The 24,180-nt window shown below is 39.7% G+C and overlaps 1 protein-coding gene across 1 annotated transcript; it reads left to right on the top strand.

Annotated features, from left to right (window-relative positions):
- Positions 1–402: 402 nt before the first annotated feature.
- lactb2 (lactamase, beta 2) lies at positions 403–20,011 on the top strand. The gene is made up of 8 exons (XM_060905936.1): positions 403–471; positions 595–910; positions 1,186–1,349; positions 13,311–13,431; positions 13,554–13,732; positions 15,843–15,991; positions 16,085–16,172; positions 16,309–20,011. Exons 2-8 carry the CDS (start codon positions 789–791, stop codon positions 16,341–16,343), a joined length of 858 nt encoding a protein of 285 aa, XP_060761919.1. The 5' UTR covers positions 403–471; positions 595–788; the 3' UTR covers positions 16,344–20,011.
- Positions 20,012–24,180: the final 4,169 nt, after the last annotated feature.

Below are 24,180 nucleotides of genomic sequence, written 5' to 3'. Positions count from 1 at the left end.
GATCTGGTATGGTATTTCTCTTTTCATTCCGCATGTTAGATTTGGCACAGTTTTACGCCGGATGCCCTTCCTGACGCAACCCTCTTCAATTTACCCGGGCTTGGGACCGGCACCAAGAGTACGCTTATGCACCCCCAGTGGCTGGATTAAAAGCCTCCAACTTAATTTAATAAAAGTCAGCGACAAAGAAGAAAGGATTGAGCCTTGATTTTAAATAACTGAAAGATGCAGCAGACACAAAGTACTTTGTATTTATTAATGTGGGAAATCAATACATATGCATAATATGTACTTATCACAAAAATGCATGTATTTAGTATTTTGAAAACCCACCAGCCGACTGATCCGACACGTTATAATTGTGCGACAGTAATGACGTAAATAAAGGCGCGACGGAGTAGTGTCCAAAAGCGTTTTTTCGTTTTATCAATGACCTCGCTATATAGTTCTCAAAAAGTAATTCCCCATATAGTGAGTAGTGAACGATTTCCAACACAAGTTATTTTTTATTATTATTATTATTATTATTATTATTATTATTATTATTATTATTATTATTATTATTTTCAATTTACCGACGAGCTCACTCTATAGTCCTCTATATAGAATTCCCAAGATAGGGAGTAGCGAATGATTTTGGTCACAGGGTTTAAGTCTGAAGTGCAAGTCAAAGTCAGGTGTGGACGGTATTGGGTACGTGCAAAATTCGACGGCGTCTTGTAAAATAAGACTTAAAATCGAGTAACTGGGTTCTTTAAAAAAACTGTATTGGTCTTTTTCATGAGAAAATGTCCGCTATGATTCCTCGCATCGAGCAGCTTTCCTGCAGAGTTGTGCGCGTCCTGGGCTGTAATCCCGGGCCGATGACACTACAGGGAACCAACACGTACTTGGTGGGGACTGGGAAAAGGTACTAGACTAGTTATACCTATGCAAAATTATTGGTAAATATTCAGCCATTCTGTTCTTAGTAACGAATGGAACCTTTATACACAAGGGATGAATTTCTCAATATATTAATCAGTCATCTTGTTATTGGCATTATTAACACTGAAATCAGTGAACAGTACTTTTCAGTCAATCAATATAATTTGACATTATAAAATGTTTGGGTTTTTTTTCCCCTCCATACGTTGTGCATTTAGTTCTGTGTGATTGTCTATCTGTTGTATGGGGGTATGTCAGGCGTGTGTTAATAGACACTGGGGAACCTTCTGTTCCTGAGTACATCTCTAATCTGAAGCAAGCTCTGTGCCAGAGCAAGTCCTCCATCCAGGAGATACTTGTCACACACTGGCACCATGACCACACAGGAGGAATAGCTGACATCCTTACAAATATACACTCAGGTCAGTGCATACAGATCATCTTGTATTCAGATTGTAATCTAAGACATGGATATTTTATAGCATCACATATACCTTACTGTCTCTATAATCTAAGTGCACTTTCATTTTCATATTGTGTGCATAACAAAAGCTAGTTTCTTTAGGTTCTGTACAGTGGTGCTTGAAAGTTTGTGAACCCTTTAGAATTTTAAATATTTCTGCATAAATATGACTTAAAACATCAAATTTTCACACAAGTCCTAAAAGTAGATAAAGAGAACCCAGTTAAATTAGACAAAAATATTATACTTGGTCATTTATTTACAGGCCTTTCAATTACATAATTTGGGCTACACCCTGTATTTCTGAATTTGGGCTTTTTCTGTCGTGATACAGGGTAATTTGGGCTTTTCTGCATGCCCAAAGTGCTGTTTTCCCAGTGCTCTGTGTTTTAAACCTGCTGTTGCTTTTTTTAAGCTCCAAAGTTATGAATAAATGAAGAAATCTATGAATGTTAATTTTGCCTTTATTGCAAAATGTCTACAGCATTAATCCCTCTTGATGTACATGACAAAAATCATGAGATAGAATACAGTTAGTTAGTATGTAAAAGATGTGTTGGGGCCTGAGGAGAGCCTGGAGGAAAGGAGCCTGTGAATGAAAAAGCCAGTTATGCACTGTTGCCATCAAATGCCGCTTTTCCACTACAAACGCGTCTGAGTTGGGCTGAGCCGTGCCGTGCTGAGTCGAGCTGAGCGGGGCTGTTGGAGTTGTATTTCGACTACAACCGCGCTGAACCGTGCTGGCTGGAAGTGGGTGGACACATTGGGTGGAGTTAGCGAAAGTGGGTGGACGTCACGTGATGTCGTTAAGCAGCGCAAACAGTGACATCAGTGACCTTTTAAGCGGTAGTCTCACGACCTGAATAGTAAACAATAAACATGGAGTCGTTAGTGTTGCTGGTCTTGGTTCTGTGGCTTGTTGTCACCGACAACGCCAACAGATACTGGCAAGAGCGTATAGATGAGGCGAGGCGCATAAGGCTTCATAATTCTCGTAATTCGTAATTCTTCTTCTTCCGGGTTTACGGTGTTTACAGATCCCAGCATGCTCGCGGGGCGTGTGTGGGCATGTGAGGACACTCCTCCTCACCAATCAGTGCACAGGGGAGTGTCTGCTCACGCCCCCAGCCTCACTCGGCACGGTTTGGCTCGCTTCAGCCCCACTCCAAAGCGGTGCGAGTTTTAGGGGCTAAGCAGGGCTGAAGCGAGCGGAGTCGTGCTGTTTTTTGGTAGTCGAAACGCGAGCCGTGTCGGGCTGAAGTGAACTGAAGCGAGCTGAAGTGAGCTGAAAAAGGGTAGTGGAAAAGGGCCAAAAGAGACATACCTGTAGCAGACCTGTGACACAAAAGGTTTTTCAGTCACATCACAAAAATTGGCAGTGCAATTCACAGTATGTTGTCAGGTAAAAGATCTTAGTTTAAATGAAAGGCCAATGTCTAAGACTATCATCAACAAGAGGACCAAGCTCCAAGTCACTGATTCCACCCACTCTTAGGGGTCATCCATAACTTTCATCATTATCACGAGCGTACAAACTGTACGTGGGGGGGAGGGGGTTAATGACCAGGCGTGCACTTTTTAAAAATGAAAAAATGATGATCCGCCAATGTGCGAATCGGCGGCCGCCATGTTAAAAATTTCACGCCACATTGGTGTTGCCAGCTCTACACGCTTTCTTTCTTCAATACAACAACAATGGCTGACCCAGATTTTGACCGCATTTATAAATTTGTGAAGAGCAGAAATACCGCTATTCATAAGACTCCTTCAAACGAGTATGAGCAGTTTTTAAACATTTATTGTTTCCTGCATTCATCTGAGAGGAGGCAGTTAGGGCAGGACAGGCTGCTTGGAAAGAATAAAAAACGAACGTTTCAAAGCCAAAAGGCAACAGCTCCCCTTAAAAAGACAGTTTCTAATTTTCAAAAATCAGACCCTCCAGGATGTTGCGATTTGCAAATTCAACCAATCCCCGCAAACTCAGGGCGGTGTTGCAATTATATCCAATCACCGAAACTTTCCCACAAATTTGACCAATCGTTGGCGTCGTCTTGAGGTGACGTCGACAAACTACCTTCCGCCTTACTTCCATGTATACGTTCAAGAGAAGCAGCACGTGCGAGTCAGTGTTTATATAGGCTTAAATTCTGTTACTGAAAGTGTGTTGTGTTTACAGTGAAGGACTGTATGCACTTTATTTTTTTTTACTTAATACAAGAAATTAATGGATGCCAACATTTTTACCAAAATGGTATTTTATTTTCCATTGTTTAGGCAGCTTCAGCATCATACTGTGAGATTCTGTTCAAATTGTTTTTTTTTTTTTCTTCGATGAAGCCTGAGCCATTTATTTTATTAGTTTATGATTATTGTTTAATTTAGTCTTCAGGAGAGACTGCCTGCACACAGTACTAGTATTAATAGTTTTTTTTTTTCTTACATGAAAGCTGAGGCATTTATATTATGTTTTAAGGTAACTTCATGTTGTGCTGTGAGGTTCTATGCACTTTAACTTTTGAACCAACAGGTGCATTTGGATAAGTAAAGCCTATTTTTCTGCATTTTTGTAGTCCTGGTAATCTTTTACATTGGTAAAGTTGTTTATAGGACCATTTCTCAATGTCTTTGTTTTTTTAATCAATAGTTTTTCAGTAATAACTTAATATTTAACATATCACTCAATTTTAAATCACAAAAAGAAAATCGCAACAATTCCTCACAACTTTCACTTCCTCCCGCAATGTAATCGCAACAAAAACCTAAAAAACGCCGCAACTTTCATCGCAATTTTTTGGAAACCCCCCCGCAACATCAGACATTTTAGCCTGCAACAATCACAAAAAAGGCCCGCGGAATCCTGGGGGGACTGTAAAATGAATCGCCTGCTTTCTATGAAAACTCTGGACCCGTCTTGTGTCTTCTTTTCTTCTCTTGTGAATCTTTGTATTGTCCTGTCATCCGATTTTAATAAAAAGTAATACAAGACATGGTTTTATTTTGAATTCCTATAGAGATCTTGCAGTCACGTGACCGGAAAGTACACAGCCGCCATCTTGTCGGTAAAAACACAGCTGAATACTGCTGCACTCGTGTACAGAATGGATCAATTTCAACCGACGGACTACACGGCTCATTTTTCCAATGAACAGATAACTAGATATATGTCTAAAATAAACGATCTACAGATTAGTGACCCTTATGGCTTACCGGACGGAGTTTTCACGACCGGATTTTGAACTGCCAGCGGAATACCCAGACGTGTATAATTACCTCATTAACTTTCCCTCGCTGTTCAGTGGTGAAGCACTGCATGCTTATAAATCTCTGGACAGTTATCTTTACAGAAATTCAGGATTTGTCAGCGACTCAGATGTGGCATCTTGTAAACAAGAATCCTCATTGGACGGGTAAGTCACTTAAGTATCGAGTATAGCACTGACCAGCCGATTATAGAATAGAATAAGGTAATTCCAGCTGTAATTCCAAATCGTCCGTTTTGTTTACCATGGATCTGGCGTTGGAGAGGTAAAGGCTTAGCAGTGGAGGTTTGAGTAGCTGTTTTCTGAGCCTAGTCAACAGGCCGGCTCTGCAGCCTCGCTTTTGCTTCCGCTCCCGGCGCCGCCTCCTTCGCTTTGCTTCCGATAACAATCCACGGAGACCCCGCTGGTCTCGCTATCTCATCCGGAATGTTGTGCATGCGATGGAAATCGCTACAAACCGTCATTTTCTGCTGGAAACCAATGTCCAGTAAGTCCATACAGTTGTAGTGGATATTGAAGTCCGGTACAGACGAACAACACGCAAAAATACACACAAAAAACATAAAAAACGTGCACAGGTAGGGAGAGCTTGTAGCCGTAGCCGTTGTAGTAGAATTGTATATAGTAGGGTTTCCAGAAGAAAAGGTAGAAGTAAAAGCAGAAGTAGAACCAGAAGTAGAAGGCGGAAATATGGCGTTTGACCGACACGATGGCGTCTGTCACAATCTGGATCGGCTGTGACGTCACATGCAAGTGCTCCATTCCACGTAGATCTATCATTTTTTTGGTCTGCTAATGTACACTTTTGGGGGGAGGGAGGGGGGTTGCTCAAAAGTCTACTCTTTGTAGACTCGTGATAATGATGAAAATTATGGATGACCCCTTACATAACTGCATGTATTTAAGATGCAAGCTGTATCTTAAATACACACGGTTGTGCCCTGAATAGCTCTCTCTTTTATTCAATCTTTTACCTGATTTAAATCACATGACACAAGGTATCAGACAGAGATTGCAGTTGAGGTCAGAGAGTGCGGCTATTTTTAGGTTTTTAAATGATACAGGAATTATAAGGAGAATTTGGCACAATAGGGTAGTAAACATTCTGGTTCACACTCCAGTCCAGAAGGTGGTGGTAATGCACCTAAAAGCTGTTTGCCAACTGCCATAAGACAATATAAAAGTAGAAAGAAGAGTTACCTAATGTGGAAATCCTGCTCTGGTCATTGGTACGCGAGTCTCGCTCCTCCATGAAATCATGCTGTGCCGATCGCCGTTGATGGAGAATTTGTGCTCTCCACGAGGTTTACGGCTAGTTCGACAAACCTGGAACAACATGGGAATGGTGCGGATTTCATGTCCGTTACGAGAAATACATGCTAATTCTCGCTTATTTTGGTGTTTTTAAAGAAGAAAGTCAAGACATTAGATTTTATGCAGCCAAGTTTATTTAATCAACATTTCGGGTTTTTTTTTTTTTTTTTTTTACTTTTGGTAGAATATTTTTTGGGCGCTTGATCTTAATTTGGGCGCCTACGACATTATCCGTCGCAGGTTTCATGTAATTGAAAGGCCTGATTTATTGAGGAAAATGATCCAATATTAGATATCTGTGAGTGACAAAAGTATGTGAACCTTTTGGTTTCAGTATCTGGTGTGACACCCTTGTGTAGCAATAACTGCAACTAAAAGTGTCTGGTAACTGTTGATCAGTCCTGCACACCAGCTTGGAGGAATTTTAGCCCATTCCTCCGTACAGAACAGCTTCAACTCTGGGATGTTGGTGGGTTTCCTCACATGAACTGCTCACTTCAGGTCCTTCCACAACATTTCAATTGGATTAAGGTCAGGACTTTGACTTGGCCATTCCAAAACATTAACTTTATTCTTCTTTAACCATTCTTTGGTAGAACAACTTGTGTGCTTAGGGTCGTTGTCTTGCTGAATGACCCACCTTCTCTTGAGATTCAGTTCCTGGACAGATGCCCTGACATTTTCCTTTAGAATTTTCTGGTATAATTCAGAATTCATTGTTCCATCAATGATGGAAAGCTGTCCTGGCCCAGATGCAGCAAAACAGGCCAAAACCATGATACTACCACCACCATGTTTCACAGATGGGATAAGGTTCTAATGCTGGAATGCAGTGTTTTCCTTTCTCCAAACATAACGCTAATCATTTTAAACCAAAAAGTTCTATTTGGTCTCATCCATCCACAAAACATTTTTCCAATAGCCTTCTAGCTTGTCCACGTGATCTTTAGCAAACTGTAGATGAGCGGCAGTGTTCTTTTTGGAGAACAGTGGCTTTCTCCTTGCAACCCTGCCATGCACACCATTGTTGTTCAGTGTTCTCCTGCTGGTGGATTCATGTACGTTAACATTAGCCAATGTGAGAGAGGCCTTCAGTTGCTTAGAAGTTACCCTGGGGTCCTTTGCTACCTTGCCGACTATTACATACCTTGCTCTTGGAGTGATCTTTGTTGGTCGACCACTCCTGGGGAGGGTAACAATGGTCTTGAATTTCCTCCATTTGTACACAGTCTGTCGGACTGGTTTGGTGAAGTCCAAACGCTTCAGAGATGCTTTTGTAACCTTTTCCAGCCTGATGAGCATCAACAACGCTTTTTCTGAGGTCCTCAGAAATCTCCTTTGTTTGTGTCATGATGCACTTCCACAAGCATGTATTGTGAAGATCAGACTTTGGTAGATCCCTGTTCTTTAAATAGGGATCTACCACAGTGGCACGGTGGTGTAGTGGTTAGCATGGTCGCCTCACAGCAAGAAGGTTCTGGGTTCAAGCCCAGTGGCTGACAGGGGGCCTTTCTGTGTGGAGTTTGCATGTTCTCCCCGTGTCTGCATGGGTTTCCTCCGGGTGCTCCGGTTTCTCCCACAGTCCAAAGACATGCAGTTAGGTTGACGTGGGGTGGCCTTGGGCTGAGGTGCCCTTGAGCAAGGTACTGAACCCCTGACTGCTCCCCGGGCGCTCTGGGCTGCCCACTGCTCTGGGTGTGTGCGCGCGTGTGTTCACTGCTTCAGATGGGTTAAATGCAGAGGATGAATTTCACTGTGCTTGAAGTGTGCATGTGATGAATAAAGGTTTCTTCTAAATAAAACGGGGTGCCCACTCACCTGATTGCCATCCCATTGATTGAAACCACCTGACTAATTTCACCTTCAAATTGACTGCTAATCCTAGAGGTTCACATACTTTTGCCACTCACAGATATGTAATATTGGATCGTTTTCCTCAATAAATAAATGACCAAGTATAATATTTTTGTCTCATTTGTTTAACTGGGTTTTCTTTATCTACTTTTAGGACTTGTGTGAAAATCTGATGTTTTAGGTCATATTTGGGTAACTCCGCCCCAAATCACCAGATTTAGAAAAATGTTTGCCACTGACCATCTCAGATTTGCTTCATACTTTCTGGAAATATTGTCAGTGTGCCCAATAAATAGTGTACAAAAATTTTAGGCTTATACCTTCATTAGTTTCTGAGATATAGGGGCTTTAAAAAAGGGGTGTGGCCCCAATTTCACTGTTGAAATGCGTGCTACAGAAAACAGACCTAACTTCCATAAGTCATTACTTTTAAACTATTCATGCACAATACATGAAATTTTCAAGGATTGTTCTTCAATTCCAGATGCCTTTAAATACTATAATAGAAATTCAGAGTTCAATATTTGCCAAGTTATGGCTTGCTGAAAATCATAAAAAAATGTGCTTTGGAGCAACTTTGATGCCCCATATCTCCACATTAAAGCATACCAGATCTTTCAAATTTTCTTATTTATTACTCATGTTCTAGTACTCTTTAGGCAGCTAGGTATGTGTTCAAAAGAAATCAAACTTTCTGATTTATTATGCTTTAAAAACAAAAAAATATATTTTGCGCCTATAATTCAAATGCATATTACAAATGTATGACAAGGTCTACCATAAAAACAATTATCCCACTGAAAAGAGCTTTTTTTGCTTAGGAAATGCACAAAATAAGAAATTGGTACCCCAAACCAAACTATATTAAGGTATCAAGTATGGCATGTTTTATGATAGAAGGAAATGCTATTTTAAGGCATACTTGGATGCATCCAGAGATGAATAAAAACTGAAAAACCACAAAATTTATGATTTTTATCACTATCCCTTAGAAGTACATATTTACTTCTCATGGTAAATCATCCTGTGATGGTATTGGAGGCACTGTAAAGCGGTCAGCAGCTCAAGCTAGCTTACAGGCAGTCATGAGTGATCACATACTAACCCCATCTGATCTGTTTTTGTGGGCAGAAAAGCATATCAAGACCATCCATTTCATCTGGGTTGGTACAGGGGAAGTTATGGAGAGTGGAAAAGCATTGGAGACAAGATTTTCAAGGTCAGCTACTATTCCTGGAACAAGAGACAACCACTCATTTGTTCCAATCATGTCCAACCAGCTGCAGGTCAGCAGGGTGTCAGGTGGTCCTCGCTTCATTGTGGACATGAGTGGGAATCGGCCACAAGTAATGCATAAAACCCCTGTTAAATCAGCAGTCTCTCTGGCAGATAAAATTCCTGGTAAATATGTTGTATGTTTGTATGACAGACAGTGGTGGATAGGCAACATTTGTGCATTATCAGAGGAGGAACAAGATGTACAAGTAACATTTATGCATCCTCATGGTCCCTCTCAAACTTACAGCTGGCCCAGGAGAGAGGATAACTGTTGGGTCCCTCTGGTACATGTCATGAAAATCATTGATGCGTCACTTACATCAACTGGCAGGCAGTATAAACTTCCATCTTATGTGGAAAAGCAAATCAATACACTGTTTAAGCTCTTCAAATAAAGTATTTTAAGGTTGTTATTTTTCCTACACTGTAGGTTTATAATTGTATTGTAATGTGCCTTAAAACAGCATTTCCGTCTATCATAAAACATGCCGTACTTGATACCTTAATATTTATAGTTTGGTTAAGGGTACCAACTTCATATTTTGTGCATTTGCTAATCAGGACAAGCTCTTTCCAGTGGTATAATTGTTTTTATGGTAGACATTGTCATACATTTGCAATATGCATTTGAATTATAGATGCAAAATTTTTTTTTTTTTTTAAAGCCTAATAAATCAAAGTTTGATTTCTTTTGAACACATACCTAGACGCCACCTAGCGAAAGACTTGGATCAGGTTTTACTCGCTTGGGACGCTACAAACGGGGCGGCGTAAATACATGAACGGGTCCGACGTATATTCAATATGGCGGCAGTCAAAACAAATTCATCCGATGCTGAAATCTGTTGAATATCCAGATAATTATGTTGGAAGTTGCATATTTGTGCAAGATTTTCGATATTGAGACCATGAAGTCAAGTAATACCAGTCCCCCCAGGATTTCGCAGGCCTTTTTTGTGATTGTTGTGGGCTAAAATGTCTGATGTTGCGGGGGGGGTTCCAAAAAATTGCGATGAAAGTTGCGGTGTTTTTTAGGTTTTAGTTGCGATTACATTGTGGGAGGAAGTGAAAGTTGCGAGAAATTGTTGCGATTTTCTCTTTTTGTGATTAAAATTGAGTGATATGTTAAATATTAAGTTATTACTGAAAAACTATTGATTAAAAAATAAAGACACTGAGAAATGGTCCTATAAACAACTTTACCAATATAAAAGATTACCAGGACTACAAAAATGCAGAAAAATAGGCTTTACTGATCCAAATGCACCTGTTGGTTCAAAAGTTAAAGTGTGTAGAACCTCACAGCACACCATGAAGTTACCTTAAAATATAATAGAAATGCCTCAGCTTTCATGTAAGAAAAAAAGCTATTAATACTACTGTGTGCAGGCAGTCCCTCCTGAAGACTAAATTAAACAGTAATTATAAACTAATAAAATAAATGGCTCAGGCTTCATAGAAGAAAAAGAAAAAACAATTTGAACAGAATCTCACAGTATGATGCTGAAGCTGCCTAAACAATGGAAAATAAAATACCATTTTGGCAAAAATGTTGGCATCCATTAATTTCTTGTATTAAGTAAAAAAAAATAAAGTGCACACAATCCTTCACTGTAAACATAACACACTATCAGTAACAGAATTTAAGCCTATATAAACACTGACTCGCACATGCTGCTTCTCTTGAACGGAAACACGGAAGTAAGCAGTATTGCCAGATACTGCTGACGTTTTCCAGCCCAAAATATGTTCAAAACCCGCCAAAATGCACTTGAAACCCTCCAACTGGGCGGGAAACCGCCCAATCTGGCAACACTGGAAGTAAGGCGGAAGGTAGTTTGTCGATGTCACCTCAAGACGACGCCAACGATTGATCAAATTTGCGGGAAAGTTGCGGTGATCGGATATAATTGCAACACCGCCCTGAATTTGCGGGGATTGGCTGAATTTGCGTTGAAGTTGCAAATCGCAACATCTCGAAATCCTGGAGGGTCTGTAATATGCCACGAAACATTCCAAATAGGGTATAAAATGCTCACGTCCATATTGGCCCCTGCCCCTCTCGACAATGCGTTCGTTAATCGAAATAGTGTGTCTTAGACGCAGGCGTGCCAACAATCTGAGTCTCTGTTGGTGCCTGCTGAGAAGAAAACAGCCACCTTTTCAATTAAGGTCATAGTGTTCCTCACTATTGGGACATCTGTACATCCGTGGACCACGACGAGATTCAAGGCATGGCTACGACAATGAGTATAAAGGGCTCGTGGTTGAAGCTCTTTGATCTTTTTCTGAACTCATTCAGCCCTTCCACTCATGTTGCTGGCACCATTGTACCCTTGGCCCCGCAGAAAAGAGACATGAAGCTCCCATTTCTCTAACTGTTCAATGATGGCTTGTGTGATGGATGCAGAATCCTGCTTAAGAAGTGGACAGAATCCAAGAAAATCCTCGTTTATCTCAAAATCATCAGATACATAAATCACTTTTCAAACTGATTGACAAAAAAAGTTAAATAAAATACTATTGATTTCCCTTGATCAATGATGACATGCAAAAAAAGTATTGGGGGGACACTTTTCATTATTATTTTCTTTGTGAAGCATTTTGAATGCTTTGGACATGCAGCATATCTCAATAGGACGTGATATGGATATGATTGATAAGGTAAGATTATCTACATCTGCATTTGAAGATCCTGTCCTGAATAGGGGCATATAACCGTCTACTTCACTCACAATGAGGCCATCAGTAGATGGGGAAACATGGTAGCAGGCTATGCTAGTTCAGGGTAAATTCATAGATGAGCAGGCATCCCTGCGCAGGGCTGACTAAACGGGCTTGTTCGACTTAACTCCCACCCACTCCCAGCCAGCTAAGTCGAACAAGCCCGTTTAGTCAGCCCTGCGCAGGGCTGCCTGTGACAACGTAGTTTTGAATGTTTCTCGAAATGCTAACTAAAATGTAATAGGCAATGACAATGAAACGTTTCCCCTTGGAAAGTTGGCATGACACCGCTGAACGGTCTGCCACTGCACTGACAATATTTTCTCACCTTCCCTCCTTCTATTTCCCTGCTCTACTGTTGGCTGTCCAAACCTTAATTTAGTTTGTTGCAATTTTTTCATTTTGCACTCGGGTAAAGCTCTATAATGCGATGTGACTATTAGCCTACGTTAGGTTAGGTAGGCATATGTGATAGAGTTTAGACTACACCCTGCCTGCTTTATCCAAAACCCAACTTCCCTGGCCGACACTAGTATAGGCTACGTCGCGTAACACTGCGTTAGACGTGGCAACGATAGAGGCTGAGAGATTTCAGATGACATTAGACTGAATTTTATTGGGGGGAAATACAGATGACATGTGGATGTGGACGCTGCGTTTTACATTGATCACTGCTCGTAGACCAATTTGAAATTTCTGAAAAAAATACAGAGGACATGACCTCGGTGTCCTCAATGGTAGTTATGGCCATGAATATGAGTAATAAATAAGAAAATTTGAAAGCTCTGGTGTGCTTTAATGTGGAGATATGGGGCGTCAAAGTTGCTCCAAAGCATGATAGAAGACTTTTTTTATTTTTTTATTTTCAGCAAGCCATAACTTGGCAAATATTGAACTGTGAACTTTCTATTATAGTATTTAAAGGCATCTGGCATTGAAGAACAACCCTTGAAAATTTCATGTATCTTGCATGAATAGTTTAAAAGTAATGACTTATGGAAGTTAGGTCCGTTTTCTGGAGCACGTTTTAACAGTGAAATTGGGGCCACGCCCCTTTTTTAAAGCCCCTATATCTCAGAAACTAATGAAGGTACAAGCCTAAAATTTTGTACAGTATTTATTGTGCACACTGACAATATTTCCAGAAAGTATGAAGCAAATCTGAGATGGTCAGTGGCAAGGCCTCTGGTGATTTCACATGGATTGACCCATTTATGCAGAAATATAGAAAATTCTAAAGGGTTCACAAACTTTCAAGCACCACTCTAGATTTGCATTTGATTTTTTTTTTTGTAAAGCCCCATTTTGACACACTCAATTGTACAAACAGGCAGTAGACGATGCACCTAGTTTTTAATTTTTAACCCTTTGCTAGAATGTGTGGGGTTCTTGACAATAATGCATACAGCTCATAATTTTCATAAACATTAAAAAAATGAATGTGGTTCACATTGATGAGTCTTCATTGTGTGTGTGTGTGTGGTGGTTAGATTTGCAGGTGAGTAAACTCCCTCGTTCTCCCCCGCAGCCAGAGTTAATTGGAGATGAGAAGAGGAAATACACATACCTTAAGAATGGTGATATTATCAAGACCGAGGGAGCCACGTTACGGTGAGTATGTCCCATAAGTGAAAGAGTGTACACTATGCTGGTAGTGAGTGTGTTTGCACTTGTATAATCACCTGATTATTATGTACAAGATGGCTACATGTTTAACTCGTGTATATGTGCAGGGTCTTGTTCACCCCAGGGCACACTGATGACCACATGGCTCTGTATCTGGAGGAGGAGGGAGCGGTGTTCTCTGGAGACTGCATTCTGGGGGAAGGGACAGCTGTGTTTGAGGATCTATATGATTACATGCTCTCATTGCAGACACTGCTGGACATCAATGCAGACATCATCTACCCAGGTGTGTGTGTGCTTGCTTTACCAGCTATCGTGAAGATGAAGCATTAACACAGTTGGTATAATGCATTAAGAACTACGCTGTCTTTACATTCTAATCGCTATAACTAAAAATAGATTATCTCTGCTCTGTACTCTGCATCTAAAACTTCAGTTCAGTTTTATTTGTATAGTGCTTTTGCAATAGACATTGCAAAAGACATTGTCATACAGTGGTGCTTGAAAGTTTGTAAACCCTTCAGAATTTTCTATATTTCTGCATAAATATGACCTGAAACAACATCAGATATTCACACAAGTCCTAAAAGTAGATAAAGAGAACCCTGTTAAACAAATGAGGCAAAAATATTGTACTTGGTCATTTATTTATTGAGGAAAATTATCCAATATTACATAACTGTGAGTGGCAAAAGTATGTGAACATTTGCTTTCAGTATCTGGTGTGCTTTCAGTATCTGGTGTGACCCCCCCCCCCCGTGCAGCAATAACTGCAACTAAATGTTTCTGGTAACTGTTTATCAGTCCTGCACACCAGCTTGGAGGAATTTTAGCCCATTCCTCTGTACAGAACAGCTTCAACTCTGGGATGTTGGTGGGTTTCCTCACATGAACTGCTTGCTTCAGGTCCTTCCACAGCAAAACAGGCCCAAACCATGATACTACCACCACCATGTTTCACAGATGGGATAAGGTTCTTATGCTGGAATGCAGTGTTTTCCTTTTTCCAAACAACGCCTCATTTAAACTAAAAAAGTTCTATTTGGTCTCATCCGTCCACAAAACATTTTTCCAGTAGCTTTCTGGCTTGTCCACGTGATCTTTAGCAAACTGCAGACGAGCAGCAATGTTCTTTTTGGAGAGCAGTGGCTTTCCCCTTGCAACCCTGCCATGCACACCATTTGTTGTTCAGTGTTCTGATGGTGGACTCATGAACATTAACATTAGCCAATGTGAGAGAGGCCTTCAGTTGCTTAGAAGTTACCGTGGGGTACTTTGTGACCTCGCCGACTATTATACGCCTTGCTCTTAGTGATCTTTGTCGGTCGACCACTCCTAGGGAGGGAAACAATGGTCTTGAATTTCCTCCATTTGTACACAGTCTGTCTGACTGTGGACTGGTGGAGTCCAAACTCTCTAGAGATGCTTTTGTAACCTTTTCCAGCCTTATGAGCATCAACAACGCTTTTTCTGAGGTCTTCAGAAATCTCCTTTGATCGTGCCATGATACGCTTCCAAAAACTTGTGTTGTGAAGATCAGACTTTGGTTGATCCCTGTTCTTTAAATAAAACAGGGTGCCCACTCACACCTGATTGTCATCCCATTGATTGAAAACACCTAACACTAATTTCACCTTCAAATTAACTGCTAATCCTATAGGTTCACATACTTTTGCCACTCAGATATGTAATATTGGGTCATTTTCCTCAATAAATAAATGAGCAATTACAGTATAATATTTTTCTCATTTGTTTAACTGTATTCTCTTTATCTACTTTTAAGACTTTGTGAAAATCTGATGTGTTAGGTCATATTTATGCAGAAATATAGAAAAGTCTAAAGGGTTTACAAACTTTCAAGCACCACTGTAAATCTCTGTTCACAGCAGGGCCATGCAGAAACCTTTAGAGGGGCAGTTACTCAAATTTTAAAAAGCGGCACATGGACAAGATGTTAAAACACTATCTACAGTATACTATCTACAGCAACCAATATTCAAAGAGAATGTAAAGTGGAATCTTGTATCAAACTACATCATACTTTATGGTTACACCTTAGAGTTTGGCATTTAACAAAATGTATTATTGTAATTATTATTTAACATGTAACACTACAGGCCTAAATATAATGTGATGATGAGCAAACAGTGGACTGCTTTGAAACATAACTTAAACTTGCCATCTCTCAACAACATTGAGTAGTTGGCTCTGTATGAATTGTGCAAATGGCTCACTTATGTCATGTCACATCAGATATTATAACATTTCAGACTTTAAATTAAAACTGGCAGTTATGGAGAACCAGATATTACTTACTTTCCTGGAAAAGGGGCAGGCATAACCCTACAAACCCTGGACACCACCCCCACTTGACTTGTGTGGTCTCTGTCCATCAGGTCATGGTCCTGTGGTGTTAAGTGCATGCACTAAGATCCAGGACTACATCACCCATCGTTCTGCCCGAGAGCAGCAGATCCTCTCCGTGCTGAGAGACAACCCTGGGGATGCCTTCAGTTCATCTGCCCTGGTTAAACTGGTGTACAAGGTGTTGTAGTGTCTGCTGATTGATGTCGTTTCATCATGTTGCTTTGGATTAGTGCTCCTTATATATTTTGTATGTTTTGATTTTCTTTATTAGGATACCCCTATACACTTGCATAGAGCTGCAGAGATCAACCTGGTTCATCACTTAAAAAAACTACAGAAGGAGGGATCAGTCTGCTTGGGTAAGATCCATGTGTATATAATTTTATATTAATAATGAATAATCATTGAACTTTTATTTGCTCAAATTAATTTATGGTTAGTTTCTCAGTTTTGTCAATGCACATTTTTTGTGTTTGCATTTCTGCATACCTACAGTTGGAGATTCAGAAAAGTGGAAGAGCAACTTGTGACTACCACCATAATGAACATTCACACTTAAATATTGTAGAAGAATTAAGATGCATGTACCACAAATGTAGCATTACATTGTATATATTTCCTAGAGTTGCAGTGATTTTATTTGATACTTAATTCAAATTATTTGACAATTTTTATGAGCACTTTTAAACTTACAACTATCCTTGAGTGACTTTATTGCCAGACTGTTCTACCATCTTAACATAGTGTAGCACCAGTAAAATCATTTTCCTCACAGCACTCAATATCAACTACACCTAAGTAGCTACTGTCAAATGAAAACATGAGAGAAAATCACGAGGTTGGTGAAACTGTGAAAATATCTAAGGTTTGGGTAGCATTCAACCAACAAATTAGCCTGGCATAGCAACACATTTTGTATGAGTGAGTTCATTGAAGAGGAAACATGCTGCTGCTGTCATCCATGAGAGCTTCATCGGTTGAGCTGACTAACATTAACTAAATGAATGATAAGTGATTATTAAAAGAACATGGGGATGAATTAATAAGGATCATATTTGTACTAAATTCCATGCTAAATTCTGTTCTCAGGAAGTTAGTGTATGTGATTACTTGTGTGAAGATCATTTTTGCCACCTTTAGAGATTTAAACAAACAAAGAAGCTTGAATAGCAACACATATTTAATTTATAGGGACTGTTTTAATTATATCAGCTATTTTGCCTCTTCCAATGTGGTTACAGTGTTGAAAGCAATCACATTATAGGGAAGAAGAAAATATTATTTGATAAATTTGTGAATTAATTCAGATGGTCATTGTAAATGGATAATCAAGTTGTAATCATCATTTTTACATATTTATATAGAATTATCACCAGAGAATCTGATTAGATTTTGTAATTGACCCAAGGAGGGTTAAGGTTATAAAAAAAAAAAAGTCAGGCATAGTCTTTCTTCAATAGCTTCCTTCCTGTTTGTTATTCAGAGATGTTACTTGCACAGTCGTGCTTAGAAACTAAAGGTTATCTATGATTTTTGCAATTGCTCCCACCCTTTCTCTGTTCAACTGAGAGTCTCGTTAGCATGATATCTCAAGATTGCTTTGTTGAATGTTGAATATATTTTTTTCTTCAATAGCTGCATTCCTGTTTGAAGTTTAGTTTAAGGGAAAAATCGCAGAAGCAAAAGAGTAATTACAGAGGTAATCTTTTTGAAAATTGTATTTTAATTTGATTCTCATTACTTGCATTTGTAATATTTGTTTACATTTTAATAATATTTTGCTTCTGAATTTTATTTGAATCTTTTGGCACAAAATGAGTTCCAAATCTCAGACCCTTACAGAGTCTGGTACAATTTATCAATAAACGTGGCCAAAGAAAGATGCTGTTTGACTGACCTGGCATATATGATCAACCACACATGTTTTCCTGTAACTGTCATGGAAAAACTCTAACTCTCCAAGCAAAAAATGATTCAAAGTCCCTGAGGTTGCAGAAAGGTTTAGACTTTTATTAAATCAAATAATGAAAGCCGTGTTCGGTCTGCATGTGAACTGACACTCAGAATTACAGTGTTCTCATTTTATACTGTCTCAAAGGAAAACAGTGTATACAAATAATTCCATTGGTTAATGTGTCATGTCATACCACTTCAACATTTTTCTATTGGGCAGTATATCCCACACCTCTCATGTTTTGCCTCAACTGAGCCAAACTTTCCATATGAATGGTCAATTCAGAAAGAATCAAAACATACAATAAGGAGTGGTATGCTGAATAATGCAGCATTCATGATTCACAATGGCTCTGATCAGATCAAGTTTAAGGCCAGTACAGGCCCAGGTGTGAGCTAGCACAACACTCGTGTCCTTGGCGTCAAGGGCGCAGATGGCACTGGGGACGGGGGGGACATGTCCCCCCCAGATTTATAGTGACCCCTATCTGTCCCCCCCCACCCACCGTCCCTATGTAAGGCGCCAAACATAGGTAGAAAAAGTGAGGATTAATGTTCCGTTAGTTAGGCTAACTTACATTGCAGCACAAAGTTGAAATGGCAGCAGCAGTAGCCTTGTCAGTGATCAAAACACATTACACCGATTCAAGAAGGGGAAAGGCTGGAGCAGATCCTTGCAGAGTTGCGAAAGCAAGGTGTTCAATTTTCCATGTAATTCTCGGTTAATAACACTGCACAGCTGATCCATTTGATAGCAACGGTGTTTCTGCTACGACTAATGGTGCGTTCAGTTGTACTCGTAAGTTGGAAGTTTGAAGTCGGAAAGGCATTGAAATCTAGCATCTACCAGCATAAATGTTGGGGTTTTCGTTTCATTTCATTAACTGTCCATTTTTTTTTTAATTCCATGTTCCATGATGTCCCAGTTTTTAAACTGGGAAGCGGCGGAGAGATGTTTTTAGGACCTATTGACAGTCCCCCCAGGATTCCGCGGGCCTTTTTTGTGATTGTTGCGGGCTAAAATGTCTGATGTTGCGGGGGGGGGTTTCCAAAAAATTGCGATGAAAGTTGCGGTGTCTTTTAGGTTTTTGTTGCGATTACATTGCGGGAGGAAGTGAAAGTTGCGAGAAATTGCTGTGATTTTCTCTTTCTGTGATTAAAATTGAGTGATATGTTAAATACTAAGTTATTACTGAAAAACTATTGATTAAAAAAACAAAGACACTGAGAAATGGTCCTATAAACAACTTTACCAATATAAAAGATTACCAGGACTACAAAAATGCAGAAAAATAGGCTTTACTGATCCAAATGCACCTGTTGGTTCAAAAGGTAAAGTAGAACCTCACAGCACAACATGAAGTTACCTTAAAATATAATATAAATGCCTCAGCTTTCATGTAAGAAAAAAAAAACCTATTAATACTAGTACTGTGTGCAGGCAGTCTCTCCTGAAGACTAAATTAAACAATAATTATAAACTAATAAAATAAATGGCTCAGGCTTCATAGAAGAAAAAAAAAGCAATTTGAACAGAATCTCACAGTATGATGCTGAAGCTGCCTAAACAATGGAAAATAAAATACCATTTTGGCAAAAATGTTGGCATCCATTAATTTCTTGTATTAAGTAAAAAAATAATGTAAAGCGCACACAATGTTGCCAGATACTGCTGACGTTTTCCGGAACAAAATATGTTCAAAACCTGCCAAAATGCACTCAAAACCTCCCATTTGGGAGGTAAACCGCCCAATCTGGCAACACTGCTCGCTAGTTTGTCGACGTCACCTCAAGATGACGCCAACGATTGGTCAAATTTGCGGGAAAGTTGCGGTGATTGGATATAATTGCAACACCGCCCTGAATTTGCGGGGATTGGTTGAATTTGCGTTGAAGTTGCAAATCGCAACATCGCGAAATCCTGGAGGGTCTGATTGAGTCTGCTTCTAGACGGTAAATTTGTTTGGCTGCAGAGGGAAATTTTTTTTCTATCTATTTTGTTTATTGAAAAAAAAAACTTTTTATTTTTGTGTGAATCTGTTGTTCAAGTGTTTATACTTCTGTTTTCATACGCATTTTATGTTTCTAATCATTTACATGAAGGCACGAGTGTGAATCATTTCAATTTTATTTTATTCATTTTTGGACATTCCCTTTTTGTTAGAAGTTACAGTTAAAGTTTCTGTGATGAGATTCTTCATCCTGCTGTGATCAGCAAATGTTTAAATAAAACCTGCAGAAGACATCTAGTTTTGGAGCGTGATTAACATACCAGACAAATAACAATTTGATCATGTATGGCTAGTGTTGACCAGGTAGGCCTTTGTCTACCAATGTTCATTCAGTTAGAAAACTCACATTCTAATGTATATTGAAGCTTCAGTACATGCATACATCGAATCATTTGCTGACAGCTCAGTCCCCCCCAGTTCAAAAATCCTATCTGTGCCCCTGGTCTTATCCACACTGCATTGGCTCCCAGTCAAATTTCGTATTGATTATAAAATACTATGATTGACCTTTAAAGCACTAAATGGTCTTGCACCACAGTACCTGAGTATTCAGGTCCTCTATGACCTGCCATGCCTACTTGGATCAAAAGGTGCAGGCTATTTGCTGGTACCTCATATAGTGAAGGCTACATCAGGGGGCAGAGCCTTTTCTTACAAAGCCCCACAGTTATGGAACAGCCTTCCAAGTAATGTTCGGGAATCGGACACAGTTACAGCATTTAAGTCTCGGCTGAAAACGTATCTGTTTAGTTAAGCCTTTTGTTAATGGTGTTTATGAGGTAAAGGTATAGATCTGGAGGGTCCTCAGACAGAGTGTTTTGGTAAACTGGGATGTATGGATGCTGTCAGTCCCCACTCGCTTGCTCATTCGAGTTTGTTGACGGTGCAGTGGCTGGCTGCTTTATGTCCCGGGGCTCCCTGACCTGTCTGGTGAATTCTTTGGTCTTCATGATGCTGTTTGTTCTTCAGTGTTCTCTAACAAACCACTGAGGCCTTCACAGAATAAGTGTATTTATGCTGAGAGTAAACAGTAGGACTCTATTAACTAATTAGATGACTTCTGAAGGCAATTGATTGCACTGGATTGTATTTATAGGTATCAGAGTACAGGGGGCTGAATACTAATGCACACCACATTTTTCAGATTTTTATTTGTTTAAAATTTTGAAGACCATTTATCATTTTCGTTTCACTTCACACTTATGTGCTACTCTGTGTTGGTCTATCACATAAAATCTCAATAAAAATCTTTTAAGTTCGTGGTTGTAAGGTGGAAAAATGTGAAAAAGTTCAAGGGTGTAGGTGCATTTGGTAATTATTAAGTGATCTCATTAAATCAGTCTCATTAAATTTGAAGGTTAATAATTAAAATGAATCAGTCTCATTTGAATCGTCTGAAGTGAATCACTCAAGTGAATCACTCAAGTGAATCGAATCAGTGAATCATTCAAAGTGAATCATACCATTAATCCTGGTGCTTAATAACAAATTACCAAACAGCTAGATTATGGTATATTCCAAATTATTATTGATCACTTACCATATTACATAACTTATATGCACCTTTTTGAATTCTTTGAGAGATTGGGGACTTCAGATATTTATTGGAACAAATAAAACACAGTTTGTTCAATAAATGAATTTATTATAACAAAGATAAAATTGGATAATCAATATATACAAGCAGTGAGGTGTGTAGGTGTGTGTGAGAGAGGAGGCCTAGCTTGGTTGCTAGCTGAGACAAAGGAATTTTATCTAAGTAGAACAAAAGTATTAGCTCTATTGCTAATGTGTGCTTGTGTGTGTGGTCTGTGTGTATGGAAGGCCCTAGATTAGCTTTGTGTGGCTAATTTGTGCTTGTTAAAGGCCCTATGGCCTAGCTAAGCACGTGGTAGGCCTAGATTAGCTTGTGGCTAAGCTAAGATAAAGGGAAGCTGGCTAAGGTGTATTTGTGAGTGGTCACATGGCATTACATTCACACTTTCAATAAAAGCAAATTCCTAAGACTAGCTTAATTATGCCCAAATATATTTTACTCAATATCTTGCCTCTAGCAAGGTTCTGAGATGTTCGCCGTTGTAGAGCTTCACTGTTGTAGAGCACGTGAGTCGATTCCGTGGATAGAGAACTTTTCTTGATCCGATGCGTCGTGGCTTGTGATGAGAAGGAAAGTCTCTGATTAAAATTAATGTGCACAGCGCTTCAATCAGGAGGAATTCTGGTCGCTCCTAATTATAAATTAAAACTGCGTTTGGGCGGCAGTCGTGACGTCACTTCTAATACGAATGAACCGGTTGTAACTCACTGAGTTTAAAATCGCGCAATCTTAGAGTCTACCGTGGCCAAGGGTAAGAAAGAAAAGCGTGAAACTCTGATTCTTGCAAAAAAGAAAAGACGTCTTTATCTGGTTTTCTGGTCTCTTTATGCGTCCAGAGTGCTTGGAATCCGGACACCAGCGAGAAAGAGCGGAGCATCCCTCTTTCTCTTATGCCTTCAGAAAGGACGTGGTGGTGATCCCGCCCCGGCGTGACGTAGGTCAACGCGGAAGTGGGCTGATGGGAAATGTAGTTTCTAAAGAGAAATCGGACTGTACCTACAAGGGGTATGAATACTTTTTCAAGCAGGGGCGATTTCTCAGAGACAGCAAGGGAAGCCGAGCTTCCCCAAAAATTCTCTCCCCAAACTGCGGCATCTACGACGTTGAATTCTCATTAAAACAATAACTTGCATAACATAATATATGCCCAAGATTGTATTTATGTTCATAACTATCCTGTAACTTATTTGAGTGATGTCTGACGAACTTGCAGTTTGCTACGAGAATCACCTTTGCTGCCAGGCTGTAACCAGCGTTGCCAGATACTGCTGACGTTTTCCAGCCAAAATATGTTTAAAACCCGCCAAAATGCACTTAAAACCGCCCAATCTGGCAACACTGGCTGTAACCTTTCTTATTTCAATGGGCTCTATGCGCTGGCAGCCGGGTATCCGTTGCAGTCTATGAGAGGGCTCTGAACAGCCAATTTCGGCTAGTTGTTATTGGTTAAAATCGACAAAATCGTCACTTCCAGGGAAGCCGGGCTTCTCTGGGACTAAACGAGACAGTGGGAGGGACAAGAAGCCGGGCTGATGAAGGATTATTGGAGGTAGTGTTTGAAAGACATGAGGAGGGCGGGCTCTGTACTTCGGCGTCGGCGAGGAACACGGAAGTATGATCAGTGAGTCCCCAGCGGATGTCGAGAAAGTGTAGTCGTGTGCCAAAGTGCTGTCTGACTTTCTTTTCATATAAACTTTTCTTCTCATTGATGTCTCTGTACATTACTCTGTAAATAAATGTAAATATTACTCTTTGTGCTCTGTTAACTTTCATCCATTCTATCAGTTTGATCATTTGCGAATTCACTTGTTTATTTCATTTGTAGTTCAATCTGGTTGTAGGCTAGCTTGAGCCTTATTGGGATCTGCAGTGCTAGCTGCTAACAGAAATTGGTGAAGTCTCTGGAAAGCACAACCAGCTAGTATGACAGGGTCACAGACCATTTTCTGGAAAAGGAGTGGAGGGCAGAATTTGTGTATAAATAGTGTGCATCATATAATGTTCATGAATCTGAAGTGTGTATATTGTTCAGTAATGTTAAGAGAATGGTGGGCTCTGTGTTTATAGGTTATACCTGGGTATAATATTCAAGGTTCTGTGTGTTGCATAGCCTACCTGGTTATGAATTTCCAGACTGTGTTGCAGAAGATGTTCAAGGATGTGTTTCACAGCTGGGTGTTGTGTTAAAGACTCTGTGTTGCATATCAGGGTATGATGTTCAAGGCTCTTTGTTGAGTAGCCAGTGATTTTTGGATGTTTGATATTTTTGATTAAGGATATGAGGCACTAGCCTGGCAAGCCAGACTATAACATGAAATGTACAAGCAAAAATACTTTCTGCCACTAGGTAGGGTTGTCTAGTTCACTATGCTAATGGGGCACACCTTTCTATGCTTTGATATCCGGCCTACAGGTTTTACGATGAATGCGTAAAATGGGCTTCCCCTGTTTTAAAAATCAGCAGCCGCCACTGTTTTCAAGGCACTGTACATTGCATCAGCCATACTCAACAGGAAGTGAGTCATAAATTTATACATAATACATTTAATGATTAGAGAATGTGATTATTATGACATCTCAACGCCCAATATGCCTGTCTGGTATAGCGCCACCAACTGGCCAAGGAAAGAATAGGTTTTGAATGTGTGTTTTGACACATGATGAATTTTAACATGCTCCTCCTAGACGGTTCATGAGATTCATGTGAAATTTGTTATACGTGATGCCAAGATGTTGTTGATATTAAATTGTGAAGGGATTTTTGATATCTTGTAATATGTTGAAATGGCCTTCTGATTTTAATAT

This window comes from Neoarius graeffei, chromosome 23, assembly GCF_027579695.1.
Source record: "Neoarius graeffei isolate fNeoGra1 chromosome 23, fNeoGra1.pri, whole genome shotgun sequence".
In the NCBI taxonomy this organism is placed as follows: domain Eukaryota; kingdom Metazoa; phylum Chordata; class Actinopteri; order Siluriformes; family Ariidae; genus Neoarius; species Neoarius graeffei.
Note: the sequence above shows the minus strand (reverse complement) of the source record. Positions and strands in the feature narration are given on the sequence as shown.

Coding starts and splice junctions, on each gene's coding strand:
- lactb2 (XM_060905936.1), top strand. CDS start 789: ATGTCCGCTATGATTCCTCGCATCGAGCAGCTTTCCTGCAGAGTTGTG. Junction 13,432..13,553: donor ACCGAGGGAGCCACGTTACG/GTGAGTATGTCC, acceptor GTATATGTGCAG/GGTCTTGTTCACCCCAGGGC. Junction 13,733..15,842: donor TGCAGACATCATCTACCCAG/GTGTGTGTGTGC, acceptor TCTGTCCATCAG/GTCATGGTCCTGTGGTGTTA.